Source organism: Pseudophryne corroboree, chromosome 11 (genome assembly GCF_028390025.1).
Source record: "Pseudophryne corroboree isolate aPseCor3 chromosome 11, aPseCor3.hap2, whole genome shotgun sequence".
NCBI classification, from domain to species: domain Eukaryota; kingdom Metazoa; phylum Chordata; class Amphibia; order Anura; family Myobatrachidae; genus Pseudophryne; species Pseudophryne corroboree.
In genome coordinates this window covers 44016878-44029239 of record NC_086454.1, presented here as the reverse complement: position 1 = coordinate 44029239, position 12362 = coordinate 44016878, and the positions used below count along the sequence as shown (strand labels likewise).

General features: G+C 48.1%; 1 protein-coding gene across 8 annotated transcripts in view; it reads left to right on the top strand.

Annotated features, from left to right (window-relative positions):
• Positions 1–12362, top strand: part of USH1C (USH1 protein network component harmonin) — a 193797-nt gene that overhangs the window by 169504 nt on the left and 11931 nt on the right. For 2 of the 8 annotated variants that reach the window (XM_063944096.1, XM_063944095.1), the window contains exons 19-22: positions 1794–1850; positions 5639–5758; positions 8461–8523; positions 10128–10169. In XM_063944096.1, coding sequence (XP_063800166.1) covers positions 1794–1850; positions 5639–5758; positions 8461–8523; positions 10128–10169 — 282 coding nt within the window. Of the gene's footprint in view, positions 1–1793; positions 1898–5638; positions 5759–8460; positions 8524–10127; positions 10170–12362 lie in introns of those variants that run through there. The other 6 variants (XM_063944099.1, XM_063944102.1, XM_063944097.1 and 3 more) reach the window with 5 other exon arrangements.

Sequence of the window (12362 nt, the reverse complement as noted above, 5' to 3'; positions counted from 1 at the left end):
GGATTATATTGTGACCTTTCATATCATCCTATGGTTACTGTGATTTCTACAACCAGGAGATATATTCCAGCACAGGGACAGACACACTTACTGGCTTATAACAACTGAGACGAATAATAAAAATCTGTTCAAACATTAGTTATTGCCGTAGCTGTAGGAACAGGTGCAGCCATTTAACTAAAATGGAAACATCCTTCCAGATCCGCTTCTATTCTATGAATATTTTCCTGGATGATTTATGGCAGAGATTCATCCTGCGACGTGCTGGAGTCACAAACGTACTTATAGCGTAATGTCTGATTCCCAGGAGGTATAAACCACACAGGCGGAGATATAAACACTGGGGCTGACCTATATTACCCTATAAAGCGTCGTCACCAGTAGCTGACCCTCATACGCTGCTGCGTGCACACAGCAATCTTGCCTGTGTATGTAAAGGGCTCTGGTTTCCCCTGAATACAGTTACAGCTGTAGAAGTGTCTGTGTTTAGCTGCTTTATCCCCTAATCATCGTAGCATTAAATGCGTTGAGCTTGTGAGGAGCTTTCATCATGTGTAATGTTATCTGTTATGGAGACATTTTATTTAATAGCTATTTTTATCGCTGTTCCACAAAAATATACTCAAGCGCCTGTAGCTGCGTCTAAATGAAGTCACCTATCTGTGACTTTATGCAAAGTCCTTCCCTTGTGTACATCCGTGCGTCTTCATATGCAAGGACTGAGACAGCCACTTTCTGCGTCCATCCGCGCTGTAATACTGATTGGTCCTTATACGCCACCCTTGGTCGCCATCATCTTGCACGAGCCCTATAGCAGCCATAACCAGTGACGGCGAGAAGGGGGGGGGGAGGGTACTAATTACCGGAGCCAAGGTCTGATGGAGGGGTCCAGGTGGGGCCCAGGTCCTCCCCTCCCTTACCTGGCAGCAGCAGCTGCAGCTTTTCTTCCCAGCCCAGCACACGTTGCCGAGTGCTGGGCTGCAGTGTGGCCAGGGAGGTGCTTACAATGGGACAGATGTATTAACCTGGAGAAGGCATAAGGAAGTGATAAACCAGTGATAAGCGCAAGGTGATAAACGCACCAGCCAGTCAGCTCATAACTGTTAATTTACATATTGGAGCTGATTGGGTGGTGCCTTTATCACCTTGCACATATCACTGGTTTATCACTTCCTTATGCCTTCTCCAGGTTAATACATCTGCCCCATTGGGCCTAATTCAGACCTGATCGTAGCAGCAAATTTGTTAGTAGGCGGGAAAAACCATGTGCACTGCAGGGGGGGCAGATGTAACATGTGCAGAGAGAGTTAGATTTGGGTGGGGGTTGTTCAAACTGAAATCTAAATTGCAGTGTAAAAATAAAGCAGCCAGTATTTACCCTGCACAGAAACAAAATAACCCACCCAAGTCTAACTCTCTCTGCACATGTTACATCTGCCCCCACTGCAGTGAACATGGTTTTGCCCAACTTCTAACAAATTTGCTGCTACGATCAGGTCTGAATTATGATCAGGTCTGAATTATGATCAGGTCTGAATTAGGCCTATATACGAAACAACTTTCGCCCATAAGATGGAACATCTCCGTGCATGTGCTAAGACCGTCTCCGCCCATTAGACCTTCAGTACTTCTCCCTGCGTGCGCCGGAATGTAGAACTGCAACGCTGCATGGACACAATGCGACTTATATACATGTGCAGTAAGGGAAAATCGCTCCACTACGTCCGACATTGGCACTGCGTCCACCCCTGAATTCCGTGTACTTGTAATTGTATAAATGCCATTTTCCACAGGTTGTCAGGAACACGTCAAATCTCAGTAAGATCTCATCGACGTCCAGCAATCCGCTGGTATGTGAGAGGCCCGGGCTTGGTCTCCTGGGGTGCAGTGATTTGCAGTGAGTGTGGTTTGTGGTTCTGTTACCTTACACAGCAGGAATACAGCTCTCCAGTGTTCCTGTGGACAGTGACAAATACATACAATTTGCTTTTTCTCGCCACATTGATCACAAAAGTCTAAACCAGGTGCCCAATATTCTGCTGCCAGCGAGCGAAATGGGGCATTAGGCAGAATTGTGCATGTAGTCGCAGCAGTAAGCACATGTTATATTATTTATACAACCATTACACTGACTTCTAAACTGGAAACTGCAGAGTCTTTTACTTGATAAATGATGTTAATAACTGGTAGAGTTCTGTTTTTACTGCATGATCTCTTCTTTTCTTTTATTAAGTGATGTCATCTCAAGTATTAAACATGTGGTTTTAGATGACGTGTAAGATACACAGATGCATTCCTGCAGCGCAGAGATGCCATATTGCTTCTCACGCTGAGCTAGTAGGAAGCCTGTATGACTGACCTGTCATGCAGGGAGCATTGCAGGTAAGTAGCTCTCCCAGACTGGTCTGTACATAGACTTGTCAGTCATACAGGAGTCCAGCGTCAGGCCCTGGTGCTACTCACCAGCAGAGCGCAGTGTAATGGTCTACTGCATGCCACTCTGTGCCCAGTCACATGCCCACATGTAGCCCATTACCAGTATAGGGTGGTCTGCTACATGTCAGTCTATGCCCGGTCACATGCCCACATGTAGCCCATTACCAGTATAGGGTGGTCTGCTACATGCCACTCTGTGCCCAGTCACATGCCCACATGTAGCCCATTACCGGTATAGGGTGGTCTGCTACATGTCAGTCTATGCCCAGTCACATGCCCACATGTAGCCCATTACCAGTATAGGGTGGTCTGCTACATGTCAGTCTATGCCCAGTCACATGCCCACATGTAGCCCATTACCAGTATAGGGTGGTCTGCTACATGTCAGTCTATGCCCAGTCACATGCCCACATGTAGCCCATTACCAGTATAGGGTGGTCTGCTACATGTCAGTCTATGCCCAGTCACATGCCCACATGTAGCCCATTACCGGTATAGGGTGGTCTGCTACATGTCAGTCTATGCCCAGTCACATGCCCACATGTAGCCCATTACCAGTATAGGGTGGTCTGCTACATGTCAGTCTATGCCCAGTCACATGCCCACATGTAGCCCATTACCAGTATAGGGTGGTCTGCTACATGTCAGTCTATGCCCAGTCACATGCCCACATGTAGCCCATTACCAGTATAGGGTGGTCTGCTACATGTCAGTCTATGCCCGGTCACATGCCCACATGTAGCCCATTACCAGTATAGGGTGGTCTGCTACATGTCAGTCTATGCCCAGTCACATGCCCACATGTAGCCCATTACCAGTATAGGGTGGTCTGCTACATGTCAGTCTATGCCCAGTCACATGCCCACATGTAGCCCATTACCAGCATAGGGTGGTCTGCTACATGTCAGTCTATGCCCAGTCACATGCCCACATGTAGCCCATTACCAGTATAGGGTGGTCTGCTACATGTCAGTCTATGCCCAGTCACATGCCCACATGTAGCCCATTACCAGCCAGTGGTATTCTGCTACTAACCACTCTGTGCCCAGTAACGTGCCTGCACCAGCCTGTGTGTTGTGCAGCTTCATGTCGTTCCGTGCCCAGTAACATGCGCGCCTGTATCCCATTACCATTGTGTGGTGTGTAGTTGCTCTTTGTGCCCAGTAACATGCCCACATGTAGCCCATTACCATCGTGTGGTTGCTCTCTGTGCCCAGTAACATGCCCACATGTAGCCCATTACCATTGTGTGGTTGCTCTCTGTGCCCAGTAATTTGCCTGCATGTAGCCCATTACCATTGTGTGGTGTGTAATGCCTCTCTGTGCCCAGTAATATACCCGCATGTAGCCCATTACCATTGTGTGGTATGTAATGCCTCTCTGTGCCCAGTAATACGCCCACATGTAGCCCATTACCATCGTGTGGTTGCTCTGTGCCCAGTAATTTGCCCGCATATATCCCATTACCATTGTGTGGTGTGTAATGCCTCTCTGTGCCCAGTAATATACCCACATGTAGCCCATTACCATAGTGTTGTGTGTAATGCCTCTCTGTGCCCAGTAATATACCCACATGTAGCCCATTACCATTGTGTGGTGTGTAGTTGCTCTCTGTGCCCAGTAATATGCCCGCATGTAGCCCATTACCATTGTGTGGTGTGTAATGCCTCTCTCTGCCCAGTAATATACCCGCATGTAGCCCATTACCATCGTGTGGTGTGTAGTTGCTCTCTGTGCCCAGTAATTTGCCCGCATGTAGCCCATTACCATTGTGTGGTGTGTAATGCCTCTCTGTGCCCAGTAATATGCCCACATGTAGCCCATTACCATCGTGTGGTTGCTCTCTGTGCCCAGTAATTTGCCCACATATATCCCATTACCATTGTGTGGTGTGTAATGCCTCTCTGTGCCCAGTAATATGCCCGCATGTAGCCCATTACCATTGTGTGGTGTGTAATGCTCTCTGTGCCCAGTAATATGCCCACATGTAGCCCATTACCATTGTATGGTGTGTAAAGCCTCTCTGTGCCCAGTAATATGCCCGCATGTAGCCCATTACCATTGTGTGGTGTGTGATGCCTCTCTGTTCCCAGTTATATGCCCGCATGTAGCCCATTACCATTGTGTGGTGTGTAATGCCTCTCTGTTCCCAGTTATATGCCCGCATGTAGCCCATTACCATTGTGTGGTGTGTGATGCCTCTCTGTGCCCAGTAATATGCCCGCATGTAGCCCATTACCATTGTGTGGTGTGTAATGCCTCTCTCTGCCCAGTAATATGCCCGCATGTAGCCCATTACCATTGTGTGGTGTGTAATGCCTCTCTCTGCCCAGTAATATGCCCGCATGTAGCCCATTACCATTGTGCGGTGTGTAATGCCTCTCTCTGCCCAGTAATATGCCTGCATGTAGCCCATTACCATTGTGTGGTGTGTAATGCCTCTCTCTGCCCAGTAATATGCCTGCATGTAGCCCATTACCATTGTGTGGTGTGTGATGCCTCTCTGTTCCCAGTTATATGCCCGCATGTAGCCCATTACCATTGTGTGGTGTGTGATGCCTCTCTGTGCCCAGTAATATGCCCGCATGTAGCCCATTACCATTGTGTGGTGTGTAATGCCTCTCTCTGCCCAGTAATATGCCCGCATGTAGCCCATTACCATTGTGTGGTGTGTAATGCCTCTCTCTGCCCAGTAATATGCCCGCATGTAGCCCATTACCATTGTGCGGTGTGTAATGCCTCTCTCTGCCCAGTAATATGCCTGCATGTAGCCCATTACCATTGTGTGGTGTGTAATGCCTCTCTCTGCCCAGTAATATGCCTGCATGTAGCCCATTACCATTGTGTGGTGTGTAGTGCCTCTCTGTTCCCAGTTATATGCCCGCATGTAGCCCATTACCATTGTGTGGTGTGTGATGCCTCTCTGTGCCCAGTAATATGCCCGCATGTAGCCCATTACCATTGTGTGGTGTGTAATGCCTCTCTCTGCCCAGTAATATGCCCGCATGTAGCCCATTACCATTGTGTGGTGTGTAATGCCTCTCTCTGCCCAGTAATATGCCCGCATGTAGCCCATTACCATTGTGCGGTGTGTAATGCCTCTCTCTGCCCAGTAATATGCCTGCATGTAGCCCATTACCATTGTGTGGTGTTACAGTTTCATATAATTTTCCATTTGCCAACACCGCTGTTTAAAATGTAGCAGTTTGCACCGAGTCCACCCACTCAGCGCCGCCCGACTGTGCCCATCCCTTCCAAGCCCGTCATGCTGCCTCTGGACTCCAACTTTATCCTGAGACCAGCAGTGAAACCGGATCCTCTGGTAAGATCCATACGGGAGCTGGAGGGAGTGATGCTATTATTATATGGCTGTGTGGGAAGCTGTGTTCCATATTACACTGGTTTAACAAGACCTCAGAATAACGGCTCAATGCTGTGCGAATCCCCTTGTAAGTGTCCATGAGGCCTGTTTAGTCCGCGCCTCTCCCCGGTTACCGGTTTCTCTGAGGTTAGATCTAGTGTCTGGCGTTGTTATATATGTAATACTCTATTGCCCTGCGCCTATTCCCTATGGAAGCTGTGTATGAGCCGATATATAACTAATGCTCCATCGCCCTGCGCCTATTCCCTATGGAAGCGGCGTATGAGCCGATATATTACTAATGCTCCATCACCCTGCGCCTATTCCCTATAGAAGCTGTGTATGAGCCACTCTATATGTAATGCTCCATCACCCTGCGCCTATTCCCTATAGAAGCTGTGTATGAGCCACTCTATATGTAATGCTCCATCACCCTGCGCCTATTCCCTATAGAAGCTGTGTATGAGCCACTCTATATGTAATGCTCCATCACCCTGCGCCTATTCCCTATGGAAGCGGCGTATGAGCCGATATATTACTAATGCTCCATTACCCTGCGCCTATTCCCTATGGAAGCGGCGTATGAGCCACTCTATATGTAATGCTCCATCACCCTGCTCCTGTTCCCTATGGAAGCGGCGTATGAGCCACTCTATATGTAATGCTCCATCACCCTGCTCCTGTTCCCTATGGAAGCGGCGTATGAGCCACTCTATATGTAATGCTCCATCACCCTGCTCCTGTATCGAATATATATCGAATGCTCCATCTCCCTGCACGTGTTCCCTATGGAAGCAGCGTATCAGCTATTATATATCGAATGCTCCATAGTCCTGCACCTGTCCTCTATGGAAGCGGCGTATGAGCCACTACATACAGTATCTAATGCTCCATCACCATGAACCTCTTACCCTATGGAATCGGCGTATGAGCCACTATATACAGTATCTAATGCTCCATCGCCCTGCACATGTTCCCAATGGAAGTGGTGTATGAGCCACTGTATATTGAATGCTCCATCGCCCTGCACCTGTTCCCTATGGAAGTGGTGTATGAGCCACTGTATATTGAATGCTCCATCGCCCTGCACCTGTTCCCTATGGAAGTGGTGTATGAGCCACTGTATATTGAATGCTCCATCGCCCTGCACCTGTTCCCTATGGAAGTGGTGTATGAGCCACTGTATATTGAATGCTCCATCGCCCTGCACCTGTTCCCTATGGAAGTGGTGTATGAGCCACTGTACAGATGGGTCCACATTTATCTTGACCTTTAATAGGATTAATTGAGACTGGCCAGTCGGACTTAATCCCCTGCTGTATTGTATGTATTGAACAATAGATGAAGTGTTTATGCTAATAAGTCATGTTGTAACTAGGCGCAGAAAATTAGTCAAGATAACCGTGGACCCATCTGTATATCGAATGCTCCATCGCCCTGCACCTGTTCCCCATGGAACCACATGTTCACAGTATTTCACTGGTTTTCCAAATACATTTTTGTGGCTACAACTGAGACTGGAGCCTGTTAGGTCTCTGGGGTTATAGTACTGTATATTTATTGCCTGTATCACAGAGGGTAATCACATGGAAGTGTTTGCCACCTCACCTCCCTTCTGTATCTCCTCCTGCTTAGTACATCCCGTGATCCAGGTACAGGCCTCACAGTATGTAACTGATGATCCCATAATGGGGGTCATTCCGAGTTGTTCGCTCGCAAGCTGCTTTTAGCAGCATTGCACACGCTAAGCCGCCGCCTACTGGGAGTGAATCTTAGCTTAGCAAAATTGCGAACTAAATATTCGCAAAATTACGAAAAGACTACTCTGTGCAGTTTCTGAGTAGCTCGAGACTTACTCTGCCACTGCGATCAGTTCAGTCAGTTTCGTTCCTGGTTTGACGTCACAAACACACCCAGCGTTCGCCCAGACACTCCCCCGTTTCTCCAGCCACTCCCGCGTTTTTCCCAGAAACGGTAGCGTTTTTATACACACACCCATAAAACGGCCAGTTTCCGCCAAGAAACACACACTTCCTGTCAATCACATTACGATCACCAGAACGAAGAAAAAACCTTGTAATGCCGTGAGTAAAATACCAAACTGCATAGCAAATTTACTTGGCGCAGTCGCAGTGCGAACATTGCGCATGCGCAGTTAGCGGAAAAACGCTGCGATGCGAAGAAAATTACCGAGCGAACAACTCGGAATGACCCCCAATGTGTGTGGGTACACTTACCAAGCGGTGCTGTTGAAAGCTGCTGTGTCCTTGGCAATTTTGGCCACTGGATTAAAGGGTAAACAATATTAAGAAAAAACTGCACCTGGGTTTTATACTCGGTATTATTGCCCCTCAGCGGTGGTTTTGAATAGCACTGCTTTGTAAATGTACCCATTATATTTTATATAAACAATTTCAATAGCGATATATTAATGTTACATTTAATTTCTCATCATGGCTGTCAGGAACATATTAGTGTTCTCCGTAAACAGGAAAAGCAGCAGCACTCCCTCTAGAAAGGGACATTCTTATGTACAGCGATTGTAATCTAGCTTTATATTGGGTTCTCTACAGTGTGTTCTACATATGTTTTGCGCACATTTCATGATGACAGTGTTGGTGTCAGTCTTCTAAACGCTGTCCCCTGGTATTCTCATTCTGCAGCCGCCGGAGATGCTGAAGCGGATGGTGGTGTACAATTCCTCCTTCAGATCTAACAAGAGACAAGTAACTTTCACCTCGGACCTGCGTCGCGTGTCTGACGTGCACATGACTGGGCTCCGCTCTTCCTGGATAGTTATTGATCAAGTAGATGACACTTGTAGTTATGGCAGTGCCATGTGGACACTAGCGGGCTATTGCAGGGTTGAATTAATGCCCATTGCGGAACAAATGTTGCTTGTTTGCGCATTTGGCGCATGATCTGGAACCAAGCGTGCACAAGTATTGGGGCGATGCCATGCAGTATGCATTTTAGTTGCATGTCCACTTGCGACTAAGGGGGTAATTCAGATCTGATCGCTGGGCTGCTAATTTTGCTGCCTGCGATCAGATAGTCGCCGCCCCCAGGGGGAGTGTAAATTCGCTGTGCAAGTGTGTGATCCTATGTGTACGCCGAGCTGAGAAAATCCACTGTGTGCAGTGTGTGCACAGCTCAGGACTTACTCCTACAGTGCAATGAGAACAAGCTGATCGGGGCCGGAGCTGACGTCAGACACCCTCCCTGAAAACGTTTGGGAATGCCCGCGGTTTTCCAGACACTCCCAGTAAACTCTCAGTTGTCACCCCCAAACGGCCTCTTCCTGTCAATCTCCTTGCGAACGCCCGTGCGATTGGATTTTTCACACCATCCTGTTGCTGAGCGGCGATGCCCATTGCTGTCCGATACGTGTGCGCATTGCGGTGCATGCGCACAGCAGTGAAAACGCACAGCAGTATCAGATCTAAATTACCCCCTAAGTTTGCTTACCTCTGTTGAAATGAGGTGCTGTCACATAGATAAAGCTGAGTGATACGTGCAGGTTATGCGGAGTTGGGCGGAGGCAGAATAACACGTTTCCAGGCATATCTTTGTCACAAAGTATAGGCTGACGTGGGAATGATTACAGTTATATGCGTACAAAGAGGACTTCTGTCTGGCCGCAAAGATGTCTGCGGGTGACTGTACACATATATTTTTTTGTGCGCACACAATTTGGGAGGAATTGGTGCAGCCCTGCGTTAAATTCTCCGTCAGGCCCACAGACAATAATTTTTCATTTTCCTAAAATAGTTTTACATTACATTGATTTTAGTCACTCTGTGGGTATAGAGTACGTTACATGCAGAACATTTTGTGACAATTAATATTCTGTGAATCCCGACACTATCTACACAGCTGCCGAGAATACATTGTCATTTAATTAGAGATAATTACTGTGAATCCCTCACAATGAAAAAGAACTGAATAGAAACTTGTTGAAAGTGAATGTATATGACAGTCACATTAGACGTAAGCTCTGGGATCAGCTTTGATGCCTGGCAGTTACATTTGGCGTAACGAGCCTGACAGATTATTCCCTTTATGTTGTGACTCTATAAGGGGAACAGAACACAAATCGAAGATGACTTATAATAGCCTTATTATATGCTCAGTAATGTTTCTTATTCTGACAGTGTATCACTGAGTGGATTGTTTTGTCACAGATATGGTTTGCAGTACAGTAATTACAGTATAATAGTCACATTTAGGGGTTTCTGGCTGTCAGGAAGAGACTCCCTCTCCCTCCTTCTCATTGTATGGTAATTGATGAAGTGTTTCCTCTGTAATTTTGTTTTTTTTCTTCATTGAGGGTTTCCAGAAATATGTGGAAGACTTTGACCCATACACGATGGTAAGTGAGAAATAGATGCAAATATATTGCAACTCCTCCTGCATTGTGCAACATAGATTATGGCAGCAGGTTAACGCATAGTGCAGCTCCGGTCATAAGTCCCCTATGTCAGTGTTACTGTACTGTCTGCTTGCTGAACAGAGCAAAGCCCAGTCACTTGTCTGCTTGCTGAGCAGAGCGTACTCACGCGTCTGCTTACTGTACAGAACAGAGCGCAGTCACCTGGTTGCTTGCTGTACAGAGCAGAGTACTGTCACCCGTCAGATTGCTGTACAGAACAGAGCGCAGTCACCCGTCTACTTGCGGTACAGTGCAATTGCCAGTCACCCGTCTGCTGTACAGAACAGTGCGACACACACCTATCGAATTGCGCTGCAGAACAATGCACACTCACCCTTTGCTTACTGTAAAGTGGATATTGACATGCACTTACCTATCAACTTACTGTACAGAAGAGTACAATGCGCACTTACTTGTCTTCTCCCTCTAGAGAAGAGAGCAACACCCACTATTCTCTCGACTTGATGTACCGAATAGAGCAATGTACACTTGTAAGCACCCATGTATAGAAGAGAGTGGCGCACTTACCTACCAGCTTGAGGTAGTGGATACTGCGTTTTGCATTTTCCTGTCCAAGCGCAGTCACCCGTCTGCTGTACAGAACAGTGCAACACACTTGGTAGCGTCCTGAACGGAAGGAAGCAGCGCACTTGGTAGCATCCTGTACAGAAAGGAGTAGCGCACACATGGTAGTATCCTGTACAGAAGACAGCAGCACACACTTGGTAGCACCCTGTACAGAAAGGAGCAGCGCACACATGGTAGTATCTTGTACAGAAGACAGCAGCACACACTTGGTAGCACCCTGTACAGAAAGGAGCAGCCCGCAATTGGTAGCATCCTGTACAGAAAGGAGCAGCGCGCACTTGGTAGCATCCTGTGCAGAAGGAAGCAGCGCACTTGGTAGCATCCTATACAGAAGGGAGCAGCGCACTTGGTAGTATCCTGTACAGAAAGGAGCAGCGCACACATGGTAGTATCCTGTATAGAAGACAGCAGCACACACTTGGTAGCACCCTGTACAGAAAGGAGCAGCCCACACTTGGTAGTATCTTGTACAGAAAGGAGCAGCGTACTTGGTAGCATCCTGTACAGAAGGGAGCAGCGTACTTGGTAGCATCCTGTACAGAAGGGAGCAGCGCACTTGGTAGCATCCTATACAGAAGGGAGCAGCGCACTTGGTAGCATCCTGTACAGAAGGAAGCAGCGCACTTGGTAGTATCCTGTACAGAAGGGAGCAGCGTACTTGGTAGCATCCTGTACAGAAGGGAGCAGCGCACTTGGTAGCATCCTATACAGAAGGGAGCAGCGCACGTGGTAGCATCCTGTACAGAAGGGAGCAGCGCACTTGGTAGCATCCTGTACAGAAGGGAGCAGCGCACTTGTTTGCATCCTGTACAGAAGGAAGCAGCGCACTTGGTAGTATCCTGTACAGAAGGGAGCAGCGCGCACGTGGTAGCATCCTGTACAGAAGGGAGCAGCGCACTTGTTTGCATCCTGTACAGAAGGAGCAGCGCGCACTTGTTTGCATCCTGTACAGAAAGGAGCAGCGCACTTGGTAGCATCCTGTACAGAAGGGAGCAGCGCGCACTTGGTAGCATCCTGTACAGAAGGGAGCAGCGCGCACTTGGTAGCATCCGGTACAGAAGGGAGCAGCGCGCACTTGGTAGCATCCGGTAGAGCAGGGCTGCCATCAAAAATTGTGGGGCCCGGGACTGACAAAATAGGCAGGGCCCCCCCCCCCCACTGTAGAATAGCACCAGTTAACACGTGTGTGTGTATTATATACACACACACATGCATGCATACATACATGTGCGCTGTCTGTAGGGCTCGGGATGCTGACCGCCTCCATCCCCGCTGTTCTGCTGCTCTCCTCCGTCCTCCTGCAGCTGTATTGAAAATATCCCTCCCAAAATGTCAACCGCCACAGAGAAGACAGTTCTTCAAGATATTAGAGGGCTCCTCTAGTATTTTGAATAACTGTTTCCTCTGTGGTGTCAGCCATTTTGGGAGGGAAGTTTTCAATACAGAGCTGCTGGAGGGTCGGAGAACAGCGCGGACGACCGCGGGACGGTGACGGGCGGGTAGATGGCTGCATGAGCATCCCGGGCCCTCCTCTCTCTGTCAGAG